Source organism: Giraffa tippelskirchi, chromosome 7 (assembly GCF_054371585.1).
Source record: "Giraffa tippelskirchi isolate mGirTip1 chromosome 7, T2T-mGirTip1v1.2.pri, whole genome shotgun sequence".
Taxonomy (NCBI): domain Eukaryota; kingdom Metazoa; phylum Chordata; class Mammalia; order Artiodactyla; family Giraffidae; genus Giraffa; species Giraffa tippelskirchi.
The window spans coordinates 160,583,082-160,600,033 of record NC_137281.1 but is presented as its reverse complement, the minus strand read 5'-3'; the positions used below and the strand labels follow the sequence as shown (position 1 = coordinate 160,600,033).

Below are 16,952 nucleotides of genomic sequence, written 5' to 3'. Positions count from 1 at the left end.
AGATTTGAACAGTTTACAGAGAGAAACTGGGAATCCCCACTCTGGCTCTTCTGTTATTTAGTTGCTCCAAGTCCTGTGCCCTGGATCTCCAGCCACAAAGACTGTAGATTTTTCACTGGAGGTTTACGTGCCTTGTATGGTGCAGACTAAGACCTGACCTCAGGCCAGAAGTGGTGCAAAAAGAGGAAATTCACCCTGTAGAGTGCCTTTCTTGCAGTTGTTGACTCTCTTCTTTTGCCTGCTTTTGGCCACTTTCAGTAGCTGGCTGGTATAAGCTCCACACCACAACTTCTATTTTTATTTCTGAGAGTGGGTTCAGTAGCAGCTATTTCATCCTGCCAGAAACCTGAACTTCTTTGGTCTCCCCTCACAACATTTGATAATGAAATTTCAAACATGTACCAAAGTTGAAAGAATTTTAGAGCAGCAATCTAGATTGTACACATTTTCCTATATTTTACCATATATCTATTCATCCTTTAATATATCTTATTTTAAAGCATTTTAAAATAAACTGCGATCAATATACTTGCCCTCAAGTACTTTAGAGTTTATATTTAGAGTTCAACAACTGTTTTTTTTTTTTTCTTTTTGATGTATAATTTTCACACAGTGCACATATCTGAACTTGTGTATTCTTCGAGTTTTTAAAAAGCAGCTTTACTGGGTTATAATTTACGTACAATAAAATGACCAATTTGGCGCATAATTCAAGGGGTTTCGTAAAGTGTAACTAAAGCCACAATCATGATAGAAACCCTTCCGTCACCGCCCGAGTTCCCGCTGCTGCCAACCTCTCTCCCCACACCTGCACTTATTTGTAAGGCCACCCAGTGCACCGTGGGCAGGAGCAGGAACTAGAGACGCGGAGGAGAGGCCGCTCAGTGCCAAGTGTGTCCTGAGATGCCAGAGAAGACCGGCATGGAAGAGTGGAGTCGGGGCTCAGGCCGGCTCCTCACAGGGCCCAGGCTGTTTCCAGAGGCGGGAAGTGGCTCGTGGAATCACAGGGTTCACTCCTGCCTCTTAAGGAAGACTCTGCCAGTGGGAGCACAAAGGTGCCCGAGGCATGCAGGAAGCGAGAACTCCCTCCCCGTCTTCACGGCGGCCTCAGGCGGTTCACAGATCTCTGAGCCGCAGTTTCTTCGTTTGTAAACCGGACTTCCTCCCAGGGCTCGGGTGTCCAATCACCCGTGGGGTCCCCTGAACGTGGACCCCCGACCCCAGCCTCAGTCCCAGTCTGCCTCCATGAGGACCCCTCTCCGGAGGCAGCAGGCAGCGTGGATCTGTGCTTTCAGGGCAGGAAGCGTGCAGTCTGCAGAGCATGCAGCACTCTGTTCAGAGCTGAGAGGCTGGGCTCTGGGACAAAGGGGTCCCGGGACACAGTCTCCTCTGTAGACAGAGCCCCCTTCGCCTGGAATCCAGAGGCCTCGTCGCCACCCGGCTGCAGCCAGGACTTTTCAATCTCCCCCATCTTTCAGAAAAACCCACCTGTGGTAGTGTGGGCAGGAGTGGTATTGGCAGGAAGTAATTAATTTTTCAGAAGGCATGGGTTTTGACCCTCGAGTTACCATTCTCTAAATGCCGCAGGGCGAGACTGCCAGCTTGGTACTCATCAAGAATCATCCCGATTTACACTGACAGAGCTCCTGCCCGTGCTCAGGAACACCATTTCATGTGATTCTTACAGCAATCCCACGAGGCAGGAAGGATAGCTATTAGCCTCGCTTAAGAGATGAGAAAAGGAAGACTCAGAGGGATCATGTGACTTGCCTGAGGTCTCACAGGGTGGAGGGAAGAGAGCAGGGGCTGGACAATTCTAATGAACACGTGACTCAGCCTGGACAATCAGATGCCACAAGGGGCTTTGGCCCGCACCACTGGGAAAGAGGTTTTCTTTCCTCTGGAATGACTGGCCTGAAGCTCTGATGCTCCCTGGCTGGGTGGCTTGTCCGGTGCTGCCTGGAGCCTTGCACTGAACCCACCCCCACCCAGGGCGGACCACCATGCTGGCGAGCATCATGGGTGGTCGACCACAGTCCTCTGGATGCCCACTCTGATGGCTGGGTTCCCATTCTGGGCTGGTCTCATCATCACATCAGCCTTTACTGCAAGCCCAGGGCTGCTGCTGGGTTCAAATCTGATACAGGGCTTCCGTTTCCTTAAAGCAGAAGGCAGGTTCCAAAAAGGCTTAAGCCTTACTTTTCTTACCAATGGAAGGAACTGGTTAAATGAATTCAGTGGCTTTTCAACTTTATGTTTTTAAGCAGAATGCAAAACAAAACAAAACACAAAACCCAGATGATATCCCAGAACCCAAAAGATGAGAGGTGAAGGAGGCCTTCTCTGCCGGGGAAGGAGGAGGCAGGAGGCCCCGTCCCTGCCTGCCCAGCCGCCTCCTGCCACAGTACCTACCCCCACCCCACTTCTGAGGTGAACACTGTCGGCCTCTGAGGAACAGTCTGAAAAACGAGCATCTTAAAAAGAAGAATCTTCCAGAATTAACAATCAGCTGCATTCTAAGTTACAGGACAAAGAGGCTGAGGACCACTGGAAAGGAGCCCCACACAGAGGGACCCAGGAGGCCCCGGGTGGTCTGAGGGGAGCGCGGTTCCCGCCCACGAAGGGCACTTGGACGAGAAGCACGGAGACGCCCGTGGCGCTGACCCGGCGGCTGGAGTCCCACAGGTGCCCTGAACCTTTCTGGGCCTCGGCCCCCTCCCTGGTGGATTGAGAGCACCCTGTCAGGCCCCCTTCAGGGACTCTTGTGAGTGAAATACTTGTATGCTTTGCTAGGCGCCTGCGAGCTCTCTTTTCTGGGCGTTTGTGGGGATGGCTGACGACAGGGCAGGCAGGAGCTGGCCTGTGAGCCAGGAGTATGAGGTGTCGCGGGGAAGCTGCCGGATGACGACCGCAGTAGGCGTGTGGCGTCCGGGGAGCCTCGTGGGCCTCAGTGACACACACCCAGAGAGCTGAGGGGACGGGGGGATGGGTCACACACCTGCTCTGGGAAGTTTCAGCTGAATCAGGGGCACCCTTCCCAACAGAGCACAACTCATAATGTCAACCTTCCTTCATTTTGCATCTATCTATATATATTCCTTTAATATGGGGAAGTTTAATAGCTTTTATTCCAAGGCATAGAAAAGGGAGTTAAGAAAATATACAATTTTTTTTCAAGTGAGAATGTTAACAATGACCATTGAAAGCATAACCAACATTCACATCTGAAAGACTGACTTTGCAGAGTTTTGTAAGGGGGCTGATAAAACATTAAGGGAAGTGAACACCCATTACAAACAAGGCCATCCCGTGTTTGGGGCTCAGGCCTCACAGCTCTGCCAGCTTACCGCTTACAGCTCTGTCGACTTCACAGAGCTCTCCTGCTCTCAGGAGGGAACCCACATGTTCCCGTGTGTATCAGGTGCTTTGACATAAGGGATGTTCCAAATCCATGGTCGATCTGGGCGAAAAAAAATTACATGAGTATAATACTTATTTGAATAGGATTACAGAAAATCCACTCACCTGATAGGATGAAGTCACTCACGGGCTGGAGTTGACATATCACAAGAGCCCTTTCTGAACTGAGCCCTTTTGGGTAGGACCTTTCAGTAAAGGTTCGCGTTAAGACACGGGAGCGTGGACCCCTGGGCAAATGCTGGCTTGCCCCAAGGCTCACAAGTCCCTTCACCTCTGCACCTCAGTTTCCTTATCTGCACCTAAGACGTGGAGCTGCCAGTAGGATTGAATGAGATACTGTTGCTGTTTAGTTGCTAAGTTGTGTCCTATTCTTTCACAACCCCATGGACTGCAGCCCACCAGGCTCCTCTGTCCACGGGATTTCCCAGGCAAGAGGACTGGAGCAGGCTGCCATTTTCTTCTCCAGGGGATCTTCCCAACCGAGGAAATGAACCCACATTCCTGCATTGGCAGGCAGATTCTTCACCACTGAGCCACCAGGGAAGCCCATTAATGAGATAAACTTATGAATTGTGCAAGATGCCGTGTTCCATCCACGCAGAGAGAACCTAACAAAGGAGGGTGGCTCTTATTTTCTTCGAGAAGCTGGAGAAACCAACAGTGACAATGCGGACAGTCAAGGGCCACTTTTCTGCTCTCAGCTGGGCATGGTCACATAGAACCAAGCGGCCCAGAATCATATCCCTGAAATGGTTTTGTTCTGTAACTTAAGGCTAGTGACCGATGGGCCATGAAGATCTCTGTATAATGACTGTAGACCCACATCGAGGAAAGCAACAGGCCTTGCAACGGTGCTGATATGACGGAAAGAAGACCAGGTTCAAACCCTGCCTTCGCCTTTGTCTGAGGCCTGGGGAAGGCTTGTGGATCTTGGTCTCCGGTTCCCTGTCTGTGAAGTGGGAGCTAATTACACTCGCAACCTCCCAGGATTACTGTGAAGTATGAATGCGAGAATGACTGGGAAGCTCGTTTCCGGCATATTGTAGGTGTTCAATAAATGTGAAGTTTTTCTTCCAAAAGAATCAAAATAATATGGAAGTGTAAGTTGCTCAGTCATGTCTGACTCTTTGTGACCCCATGGACTATAGCCCATCAGGCTCCTCTGTCCACGGAATCTCCAGGCAAGAATACTGGAGTGAGCTGCCTTGGGTAGGGTGCAAATACATTGCAAGGACTAAAAATCCGCCCCCCCCGCAACTGTTCTGAGAAACACGAGTGATGGAACAAGCCTCAAGGGCGGAGCGCTCCCTCGGCAGGTCGGCTGAGAACCAGCCAGCCGCCCCTGGGGGAGGCACTGGCTCTTCCTGAGCAGAGGCAGATGGCAGCTGGGAGGCTGGCCCGGCTAACAATGGCATCTGCTGCTCACACCGCCCAGCCTCGCCGTTTGTGTTGAATAATCACAGAGGGAACGTGCAAACAGCGGCTCCCAGCAGCAGGAGCAGCGAAAGAATGCCCAGGGTGGCAGCACGTGATCAGAACCCTGCTCTCTAGCCTTTGGCCTCCAGACGGTTTGAAAGCAGGAAACCACGCTCTCTGTTAATTTCCTTAAGAGGCAGGGGGCTAGCAGGGCTGGAGGCCTGACTCCCGGCTGCTCACTGGCCGCTCTCCTGCCCTCGAGCACCCTCTTCTGCGCCTGCTCGTCCCTGTGCTTTCTCCTCCTTCCCTGCAAACTGCTCTGTGGGGCGACAGCAGCTGTGCTTCAGCCCCCAGGCAGGAGACACTCTGACCCTTGCTGTGTGAACAGCTATTCAAGAGATTCTCACCAGTGCAGCATCTGTGATACACAGACATTTCCTAGTAACTGAAGACCACCACTGCATTTACAGCGCACCCTCGAACAACCTGGGTCTGAAATGTGCGGGTCCACTTATGTGCCGGTTTTTTTTTCAATAAATACATACTACACGATCAGGGGTTGGTTGAATCTGGGGATGTGGAGTTGGGGACATAGAGGGCTTGTCATGGGATTGGAGCATCTGAGGATTTTGTATCCAGGGGGGACCTGGAGCCACCCCTTGTGGACACCAACGGTGACTGTATTCCTGTCCTTCAAGATAAGCCAGTAATGTCCAAGTGAGGACCTGGAAACCACCGCCTGGCAAATATCATGCTCTGTTTCATAAATAAACAAATGTCTATTTCTTGGGCGGATCCTTTCCCATGCCTGCTGGAAGGCCCTCCACAACCTTGGGGGAAAGCCACACACACAAAAATGCCGACAGGGAGGTGGTGGTGGGGTTGTGATTCTGCTGGGTTTTTACCCATCACTACTAGAAGTCAGCATTACCACTCACTGGCTTAGATGAAGGCCTGTTTTAGGCAAACCTCCTCAACTGCCCCATGAGAGAACATGCCTCATGATACAGTCATGTGTGTACATAAAATACTTGTTAGTGCTGGTTAGGTGCCTGTACTCTGCTAGATGGGCTTCCCAGTTGGCTGAGTGGTAAACAATCTGCCTACCAATAAAGGAGATGTGGGTTCAATCCCTGGGTCAGGAAGATCCTTTGGAGAAGGGAATGGCAACTCACTCCAGGATTGTTGCCTGGGAAGTCCCATGGACAGAGGAGCCTGGTGGGGTCGCAAGAGAGTCTGACACGACTGAGTGATTCAACACTACCACCCTGCTAGACAAAGCCGAGGGCCTCTCCAGGTTACAGTCCAGAGGGAAGGCAGACCTGGGCGCGCCCTGCTGCTGGGATGCTGACCCTCACTGTGTCTGCACCACGGTTCCCTGTCTGGGCTGACTGGGAACTGCTGGCACGTTTTTCTGGGACCCACCGCTGGAGAGCTTGTTTCAGAAGGTCTGGGCCAGGCCTGGCAATGTGCCCCTTTGTCAAGACAGTGCCCAAGGCCCAAAGCCAAGCACACGCTTAGTCCGGGAGGCTAAGCCTAAGACCATCATCACACTGGGTCTTCCCCACCACCAATATGTTTATTCAGAACTGGGAGGTTGGGGGGCAGGAAGGAGGGAATGGAACGGAAAAACAAGAGAAAGGAGAAAAGACAAAGGCGCAGCCTGAAGCCAGCAGGGGAAGGAGGGCATCAGGTCACGTCCTGGGTCAGGCTCTGTCAGCTCATCAGGGGAGGGGGAGAGAACGACCATCCGCTCCCTGTTATAACCGCATCAGACATTTTAAGTACCAGAAACAGTGGCTAACAGTAACCGGATGCTAGTTCTGAGCTGGACACGGGTTAGACGCTTTCGAGACCCTCTCTCACTCTTCAGCAGTGAGCTGCGTGCCCTTATTTGCACATTTTGCAAATGGAGACACTAAGGCCTAGAGAAGGCAAATCGCCACCCAAGGTCACGTGATAAGCTGTCAGGCTGGCGCATAAACACCTAGATCTAAAGCGGTGTTTTCCCTCTGTGAGCTGGAGGTGGGGAGGAGTCGTCACAGATTCCTTGAAATTTTGATAGAACCTCTTGCTAGTGAAAAACAAATACGGTGAATTTACAACAACACACTTAAAGGGCTCAGAAAAATACACACGGCTCGGAAGGAAGGGGACAGGAATGGCTTTGGAAGCTGCCCCTGTGACCAGAGGGAGGTGAAGCCAGCTGTGTGAGGCAGGAGGGGCTTTGTCCGACGGGCCCAGATAACCTGAGAAAGGAGCCATCAGAAGGGCAGGCTGGGCTCCCCACGAAAGCCAAGAGTGAGTGAGGGTGGGAGGCGGCTAGACCCCAACCAGTCTTGATCACGGAAGGAAGGGACCCACCAGGCAAGGCGGACCCCATTAGGGAACCAGAGGTTTTGCAGTATTAATGGGACGATGTCATTAACACTTTCCAATTAAAACTCAAACTTGCCCTGTTCACATTTAGCATTTGCTCAAAACCATGGACTATAATTTGGCTACCCCAGTAGACGTCTACCCTCCAGGGGAAAATACAACAGCTGTGGCGACATAGGATCTGCCCCATCCTGACTGTACATCTCCCCCTGCGTGAGCCTGGTGAAGCATGAACTTGCCTCAAAGCCAGACTTTCCGGGGCTGAGAGAAGCGGCTCTGGGGCTGGTGGGGCCGCCCACCCCGGGCAACCTCCAGAACACTGGGAACCCACACCAAGACGCCACTGACTTCCTCTTGCAAAGTCCTCTCCCAGCACAGCAGTTTTCAGAGGGTGAACTTGGGGACCTACCTTTCAAGGGGGTGGGGGTACACCTGTAAAGTCAAAACGATGGTCATCCTACATTAAGTCATCACTGGCCACTGCTGCCTGGGTGTACAGAGGCTGCCCGACACAGGTAACAGCGCACGAAGCAGCGATGAGAACCCAGCCATTAACGCAGACAGGAAACGAGTCTGCAAAACGGGAAACAAGGCCATCTTCCAAACTAACCTGAACTGGCGAACAGTCATGTTAGATATTTTTAAATATAACAACGGGCTTATTATTATTTTAGAATAAGTCAATAAGTACTTTAAAATTTATTGGCTTTAATTTCTGATATGACAAATATCAACAGCCACAGAAACCTGTGTGAAGGAGAGCTGTCTGTGGTCCTTGAGTAGCCAGGGCACAGGGACTCTGAGACCCAGTGGCTTGAGAGCCGCGTCTCCGGGGCCGTGGACGGGGCAGCGAACCTGTGCTCCCAGAGCAGCCCACTGGCCAGGCTCCTGCCGAGAGCCCACCCACGGCTCTCCCTGAGCGCTGTCGTCTCTGCGCTGGCACTAACACCCGAGCTTCTATGCCCCCAGGGTCTCACCTCTGTCTCCGTACAGCTCTGGAGGCAGGTCATACGGCACAGGGAAGGAGGCAGTGGGCTCCTGGCTGCTCCCGGAGAAGAATTTCTGTTTCACTTTGAAACTGTCCAGGCCCTGCAGACACACAGAATCTATAATTGCATCTCATTTTCTGGAAGAAGGTCCCAAGATGCAATTATATTTTTATGATGCTCACAACAAAATTCAGAGCTATTTTTGTGACTGTTTCAGAGCCTTCTCTGATATTGGTTAGGTCAAATATATTTATGACACTCCGCAAATTACTCTTTCCTAAAAATGAGATATCCAAGTTTCAGAAAATAAATTACAGCAAAGCTTGCAAAAGTTTAATAAAGTATATAAAGATACAGGAGAGAAAAAAATTTTGGCTGTTAGAGCCCATTTCTACCAATCTCTGTCTACAGCAACAGGGAGTATGTAGACGATACTATAAAATATTTCTTTATATAAAATACTTCAATATTGCTGTAGTAATGGGCTGCTCACTCTGGTGAGGTATAAAAGTTGCTTTCACGTATAATGAAAGTGTCCAAGATAATGGGATAGGAATGCAACAGTGAGAACTCAACAGAACCCACCCAAATGAAGGTTGATTCTAAGAACTCCAGAAGACGGTAGTATTAACTTTGGATCCTGATCGGGATGCAAGGCCAGGCGCCACACCCGGGCCGGTGTTCACACTGCTCCTGCCTCCTCACACGGGGCCTGCCCGCCATGTGGGGGCCTCGGAGGTCAGCTGGGCCCTCCCCACCCCGACCATCTCCCGGCCCCTTCCCCGATGACCCCAGCACGCTGTTTCTGCCTCATTCCTCTGGCCACTGTTCACACTCATACTGCTCCTTGTCATCCTAGACACCCACAGATCAAACGAGGCTGTCTCCGGAACCCATACGAAGTGCTAGGCCTGCAGTCCCTATGCTGGTGGGCACACAGCTCCTCCCCGGGCACAGGGGAGGGCATGGCAGGCGGCAGCGCCGTGTGGGCCTGGCCTTCGGGCCACCCGAGCTGAGTCTGCGTGGTGCTAAGGGCGGCGTGAGTGGCTCAGGCTGCGTACATCCGCCCCACTCACGGCTCCTTGAGCGCCTCTTCTGGGTCAGCCTGTTCTCAGTGTACATGAGTCCCCACCACTGTCACAACCCTGTTCTCACGGGATGTACAGTCTAGTGGGGAGACATTACACAAACACATTTATAGAAGTAAATAATTACAGTTTGTGATAGGTACTATGAATAACCACTGAGGAGCCCTAGGAAATAGCAGGCCTGCTTTAGATTTCGGAGAAGGCAGTGGCACCCCACTCCAGTACTCTTGCCTGGAGAATCCCAGGGACGGGGGAGCCTGGTGGGCTGTCGTCTATGGGGTTGCACAGAGTCGGACACGACTGAAGCGACTTAGCAGCAGCAGCAGCAGCAGCTTTAGATTTGTCGGGGAGGCGTGCTCAGCAGAAGCCTCCCTAGGAAGGCGACATTTTAATTAAACTTTGAAAGGGGAACTCTGTTTGGTCAGGTGAGACTGGGTCCAGGAGGAGAGCACAGAATCCCCAATGGTCCAGAGGCGGCAAAGAACTTGTGTGTGAGAGGAACTAAAAACTACGGTCGCAGTGGGGTACTGGGCCACTTATTCTCTAGGCCTCAGTTTCCTCATTTGTAAAATGGGAACAATACCCTTCTAGATGTGTGCTCAGTCATGTCTGACTCTGCCACATTCCTCGGTCCATGGGATTTTCCAGGCAAGACTACTGAAGTGTGTTTCCACGCCCTCCTCCAGGGGATCTTCCCCACCCAGGGACTGAAACTGCATTTCCTGCATTGGCAGGTAGATTCTTTACCACCTGCAACTCCTGGGATGCCCCAATCTTCTGGATGTTATTGCATTAATGAATCTCACTTCAACACCCAGTGCAAGCCTTGATGCATAGTTGATGGTCAAGAAATGCTGAGCTGCAAAAATGGGGTTAAAGGACCTCCCTGCTTACTTTATAGGCGCAGGGAAGCGCTGCGGGCAGGAGAGGACGTGCAGGGAGGGAGGGGTGACGGCCCGCTCCAGACGCTGGTGAGGAAAGCTGAAAGGCAACACGTGAGACGCAGAGCCTGCCTTGAGGAAAGCTGAAAGGCAACACGTGAGACACAGGCAGGCTCTGCGCAGAAAAGGAAGAAATGATCTCCTAATGGTGGTCGGTTAAGAAAAGGCTCCACAGAAAATATTTTTGCTGGACCTTGAAAAGTTGATATAATTAAGATAAACGGAGAGCTGGCAGGGAACCACACCAGGGAGGCCAGCCTGACTGAAGGCCCTGCAGGGGATGGTGAGGGAGGCGAGGTGAGGCAGGCTGGAGAAGGCTTTGAATGGGGAGCAGCGTGGACACCTGCGGCTTCTCCCTGTTGAATGGGCCCGTCTCCTCGCCACAGCGATGGGCACGTGGCCTGAGTCAGGGATGCGGGGAAGAGACCACCGTTCTCTGGGGAGCTCATCTCGCTACAGGAACCACTGACTGAAACTGCCCACCCTGGTTGGGCACGAGAGTCAGCCCTTGCATAAGTTATCTTATTACAAGGGGTCCGGGCAGGGAATGCAGAACTAACAAGCTACCCGGACTGGAAGAATTTGGGAAAGGTCAAAAGGAGCGAGGAGACTTCAGTCCAAATGTCTATCAACCTCCCAGAATCCTCTGTGCTGGAATCCATCTTGGCTGAGTAACGATTGTGCCGCCAGGAAGGACCCTGAGTCAGAGTGACTGGCCAGAGACAACCTGGAAACTAACACAGTCACCATAAAGGCCAAGACGGTGAGCCAGGTGGCAGAGCAGTCCTTGTAGGTTCCCTCACCCTCCTGCTCTGCACCCGGGCACCCCTTCCCAATAAGGTCTCTTGCTTGGTCAGCACGGGTGTCTCCTCGGACAATGCATTTCTGAGTGTTAGACAAGAGCCCACCCTCGGGGCTATGGAAGCCAACAACTTGCAACAGTCTGGCAAGGGATGAGCCCTGAGCTGCCGGGGGTGGGGACCGAGCTTCCTGTCCTTCAAACAGAACATTAGAACGGGCCTTAGGAGAAATAAACCCCAATGACACCGCCCAGACCTCTGGATTCAGCCCTGCCTGAAGCAAGTTTCGGCTGGTTATCCTTCACTTACAACCCGGGGTGTCGCAGGACCCTGGTGAGAGAGTGGCCTTTACTGTGATGTACAGTGAGGAGTTGCAGAAGGTTTTCTGAGCAAGTAAGTTCCACTGTAAAGGTGGACACGGCAGCCCACTCTAGTATCTCTGCCTGGGAAATCCCACCGACAGAGAAGCCGGCAGGCTACAGTCCATGGGGTCGCAAAGAGTTGGACACCACTTAGCGACTAACCCACCACCAAAGGTGGACTGCCACAGGCTGGAGAATGGATGGTACTGGGCGTTGCCAGAGCCAGAAAACCTCAAGCTGTTGCAACAGGAATGTGAGGTGGATTAGAGCCGGTAACGGTGATGCAGGCGCGATTATCATCACAACAAAAGATGACATACAGTGAGGTGAATTTGGATGAGAGACAGAAATAAACAGGTCTGAAGTAGGCTGAAGGACATGGAGTAAGAACCAGGCCACGTGGGGGCGGGGCAGTGGAGGAAGGGAGCAGGGAGCCCGAGGACTTGGGACGAGGCCCAGCGGCCGCCCTCCCTCAGGCCACCTCCCTCACAGCCCCCACCCCGGCAGGCTGCCGGGCCACTGGTGTCCCTTCTCAGGTCGTGCCTTCAACACACTCTGGATCTGAGCACAGTCTTGACAGTCACTAAACTTTTGTATATCGCTTAATCGCTGTGTGACTCTAGGCAACTTAATTTTTCTGGGCCTGGGTTTCCTCATCTATTAAATAAATGGCTTGGACTGCAAGGAGATCCAACCACCAATCCATCCTAAAGGAAATCAGTCCTGAATATTTATTGGAAGGACTGATGCTGAAGCTAAAACTCCAATACTTTGGCCACCTGATGCGAAGAGCTGACTCACTGGAAAAGACCCTGATGCTGGGAAAGATTGAGGGCAGGAGAAGGGGATGACAGAGGATGAGATGGTTGGATGGCATCACCGACTCAATGGACATGAGTTTGAGTAAACTCCGGGAGTTGGTGGTGGACAGGGAGGCCTGGTGTGCTGCAGTCCATGGGGTTGCAAAGAGTCAGACATGACTGAGCAAGTGAACTGAACTGATGGTGAGGTTATTTAGAACCATGACTGGCAAGTGGATGTAAATTCATATAAGCATACCAGGATGTTCTCTGTGATACAGTCACTCCTATTGCACAGAGGAGGAAACAGATTTGGAGGTTAGGTGCCCAAGGCCACAGAGCTGTGATAAGAACAAGGCCAGCCACTGAACACGGCCCTTCTGACTCCTGGTCCTATGCTCCTTTCACGAAGCGAACAAACTGTCTCACGTTTACCCAGTGGGAGCCAAGACAAAGGAAGAATTTCTTGAAAATTTAAGAGGCAATATGAAGGCAGGCCAAGACAAGATGGAACTTCCCTGGTAGGTCCAGGGTAAAGAACTGTCTGCCAATGCAGGAGACGTGGGTTCGATCCCTGGTCCGGGAAGATCCCCTGGGGAAGGAAATGGCAACGCACTCCAGTATTCTTGCCTGGGAAATCTCATGGACAGAGGATCCTGGAGGGGCTACAGTCTATGGGGTCACAAAGAGTCAGATACAACTTAGCAATTGAATAACAAGACAGGATGAGCCAAATTCTGGAAACCATGGCCCTTGACATCTTAAAAAAAAAAAAAAAGAGGCCTGAGGTTGTGAAGTGATGCCAGTTTAATGATTAGCAAAAACTTTATGGAGTTTCAGGCAAAAAATGACTTCCCTCTTCTTTAGCTCCTGGCTTACTTGCGTTCCTTCTCAGATGCGCATGGTGAGGGATGATGAGTCTGTCTGGCTTGGACCCAGGTCTCAAGCCCCTGGTGCCATTCTGTGGTGGCTGATTCACACACCAGAAGCTTTGAGCCACCCATATCTGACAGGAAGCAATATGCTTTTTTCCTAGACTGCCATCTCTGATCCAAATTCTAGGGTATCATATATGTATATTTTAAAAAGTACCACTTTTCCCTTCAATCTGGATGTCAAATAATTCGAGGCTGTCTTCTAATTATCATCATTTATATATCACAGTGGTACCACTTGGCATTTTACAGAACAGAGGAAGGCACCCTCCCAGGCACGGGTCACTCTGAAGATAGCTATGACAATATAGCAATGGCAGCCCACTCCAGTACTCTTGCCTGGAAAATCCCATGGACGGAGGAGCCTGGTAGGCTGCAGTCCATGGGGTCGCTAAGAGTCGGACACAACTGAGCGACTTCACTTTCACTTTTCCCTTTCATGCACTGGAGAAGGAAATGGCAACCCACTCCAGTATTCTTGCCTGGAGAATCCCAGGGACGGCAGAGCCTGGTGGGCTGCTGTCTATGGGGTCGCACAGAGTCGGACACGACTGAAGCGACTTATCAGCAGCAGCAGCAGCGTGACAATATAGTGATCGACACCAGGTGAGAGGGTGGACATGAACCGCGCGTGAGTGATTACTGGCTTTTCCCTCCATCAGTTCTGGGAGGGAAAGAGCTGGTTCTCTCTGTGACGGATTAGGCTTAGCAGCTTAGCTCAATCACAGAGAACAAGAAGCAGGCTCACATTTCAGTTTGAGATGTAACTTAAGTTTTTAGCTGCGTCTAACCGAGTGGCATCCTCAAGCAGTGAAACCTTAGGCAAGGTATCCAATTCTGCGTGAGCGCTAGTGGCAGATGGGTCTCCTAGGGGTGAGCACCTTTCATCAAAGGGGCACTGACGGACAAGGAGGTGAGTTACAGGAAGGTGGCTCTCTTGCTTTTCATGAAGTATGTGACCTTCCGTGCCTCCAGCTGGGGGATTTGGAAAAGCTTTGTGGAGGAGTGTACTCCTCGCAGGGCCGAGAGGGACGGGCTCTTGAGAAGCGAGGGGCTGACTATGAGAGTGTGGAGGACATTCTGGAAGGAGAGAAAGTTAACACTGCGCCATCATGGGTGTGACATCAAGATTTCGGTTCACTTGAAGCGCAGTCTCTGCCTTCGCCTTCCGCTGAATGGCTTGGGCTAACATGCTACTTTACGTTAACTGTGACCTGGGCCCAGCACTTGCTGAGTACCTGGCGCTGCTGTAGACACTTTACACATAACCACTCCTCATTCTCAAATGACTGTCACGTCATGGAGAAGAAGGAAGCCCAGAGGAGTAAAAAGGAACAGGCCAAGTCTCACGGCCCGTAAGTGGGGCTGCAACCACCTCCCTCCTGTCATTTTGGTTCCTGCAGATCTGAAGTCCCTAAACCTTCAGACTCCGTGCTCTGCAAGAGTTCCCTTTCTTTGTCCTTGGAATTTCTCCAATTCTACGTTCTGTCTCTTTTTGAGTTACTTCTAACTGAGCAAAAAGCAAGCTCGGAGGGTCACACAGCTAGAAAACGGCCATCGCTGCCACAGCCCACCTCCCTGGATGCGGACAAGCACTTGTGTGGTGGGGCCCGGGGGCGGGTGCAGAAAGCAGGGGAGAGGCGGCAGGAGCACGCTGTCCCCACACCGTGTGCTGTCACTAAGGGCACCGGACGCCGTCTCCTGGACCACGGAAGGCTTCAGGGCAGAGAACACAGACCCTGACGGGGGCAGAAACCGCTTCAGGAGGTGGCGGGAGCCGAGGAGGGGCGGATGGCATGGGTCCCGGGCAGCAGAGACCAGGACCAGCAGGGGCAGCGGAGGCTGTGCCTGGCAGACGGGACAGGACGTGGTGACTGGACGTGGACTGGTGAGCGGCGGGGCGTGGGGCGGGGCGAGGCCAGGACGTGGTCCTGTTAGTTGCGCAGAACACGAGAGGTTACACAGAAACATCACCTGAAACCGTGGTGCTCAGCCGTGGCCTCCTGGGGAACTCTGAGAGCCCCTGAGCCATGCGCTGGGCCCAGGGCAGGTTGGCAGAGGTGGTGTAGGGAGAGCGAGGGGAGGGTTAAGGTGAGGATGCTTGGAAATTTCATTAGTTCTTCCAGCCAGAGCCATGTTTGGCAACAGAAATAAAAAATGTTTAACCAGAACAGAGAAAAGAGAAAGTAAAGAGGAGAAGACTGAGCACTGGTAGGCATCTGTTTGCAGCACTTTTGCTTCTGATCACAGGAAAGAGAACCTGCCGGCTCAGGAGCAAGTCAGCCTGGGGCTGGGCCGACTCTCAGCCCTGGGACAAGGGCAGGGACGCTCAGGACATCAGGCCGTGGTTCTGAGACGGTTTGTGCATTATTCCCAGAGGTGGGAGGAATTCTAGATGAAGTGGTGGGCAGCCTAGTCAGTGCCTATGTTGCTGCTCAGTAAACACCAAAATGCACCAGGTTCACAGAGGGAAAACTTGTATCTCCCTGAAATAGTCGCAGATGCCTGAGGGCCTAGAACACAGCTGCTGGTCTCTGAAATCACGAGGTGATCTTTCCTATATTGAGATTTTTCTGAACCTAGATGAATCAGTCTAACCTAAAAGTTAAATATGCCTCAATTAAAGGTATGGAGTCCTGCCTCAAGGCCACGGGGGCAAGGCCTTACCCCACGGCCACAAAAGCAGAGACCAGGACCAAGGTCGCCCCTGAAGCCGACTGGGCTCCTTTGTAACCACGGCCAAAACCTCCTCTGATCATCACCAGCAGGTCTCCTGACCCCACATTAGGTGGAAATGCTCACCCTGGTAGTCATTGTATAGGGCCCCAACCAATCACCTAATGACGATCTGCCAGCAGGAATTTTCTTTGTCTTAAGGCATAAAAGTTGGCTACTAACCCACAAAAGTGCCAACTCTCCCTGGCCTGTCAGGAGGTGGTGGCCCCCTGCACTTGCAGTGCCTGCTTTATCTTTGCTCTTCGTTCTTAATAAACTCACTCCCTTCTGAAATGATCTGTATCTGGAAATCCTCTCCCAACCTGCATTCAGACTGCCATGGCAAAAGGGACAACTCAAAAAACATTATAAAAGTGGAAGGCTGAAGTCAGACCGTAAAGGAATAAAGTCTTCACTGAACAAACATTTGTTAAGCACCTACTGTGAGCAATAACAGCCAAGGGGAGCACAGTCCAATGTATCTTGACATTAATCCCCAAAGGTCCTGAAAGTGTTCCTGATCAAAGAGAAAGCTGCTGACTCCACGCTCTATGGCAAGTTAGGTTAACCTCAAAATGTTGTGTTTACTGATTCACGCATTTAAAAGCTGCAGAAGGGACTTCCTTGTGATCCAGCTGTTAAAGACTCCGCACTCCCAGTGCAGGGGGCCCTGGTTTGACCCCTGGTCAGGGAACGAAATCCCACATGCCACAGCTAAAGATCCTGCATACTGCAGCTAAGGCCTGGTGCAGCCAGAAAAAAAAAGGCAGAAAAAAATGGGAACCCATCGGTATTTGGTTACCGGGAACTTATCGGCTTTCAGATCCATCCCAGAACTTTCCAATGGCATCATTACTATGAATGGGAAGTGCTGGCTCTCCACCCACTGCGGTCTGCTCCACAGTGTCCACTCACACAGCTCCGGAGTGACCGGCCCCTGAGATGGCCACGGGGAAGGAGAGCTGCTGGCTTCCTGCGGGTGACACCTCTGCCGCGCTTGAGGCTGGGCCAGTGCTGAGCACAAATCCTGACCGTGTGCAATGCTGGCCTCAAGTCCGCGTTCAGGAACGCAGACATCGGGATGGCCCACCGGCGAAGGACAGAAGT

General features: G+C 51.9%; 1 protein-coding gene across 25 annotated transcripts in view; it reads right to left on the bottom strand.

Annotated features, from left to right (window-relative positions):
- Positions 1 to 3,106: 3,106 nt before the first annotated feature.
- TDP1 (tyrosyl-DNA phosphodiesterase 1) overlaps positions 3,107 to 16,952 on the bottom strand; it is a 72,972-nt gene continuing 59,126 nt past the window's right edge. For 13 of the 25 annotated variants that reach the window (XM_081510857.1, XM_081510870.1, XM_081510864.1 and 10 more), the window contains 2 exons: positions 8,193 to 8,304; positions 3,107 to 3,460 (listed from right to left, as the gene is read on the bottom strand). In XM_081510857.1, the coding sequence (XP_081366983.1) occupies positions 3,387 to 3,460; positions 8,193 to 8,304 (186 nt within the window). In that variant the 3' untranslated portion in view covers positions 3,107 to 3,386. Of the gene's footprint in view, positions 3,461 to 7,624; positions 7,789 to 8,192; positions 8,305 to 16,952 lie in introns of all 25 variants that reach the window. The other 12 variants (XR_014059750.1, XM_081510854.1, XM_081510852.1 and 9 more) reach the window with 2 other exon arrangements.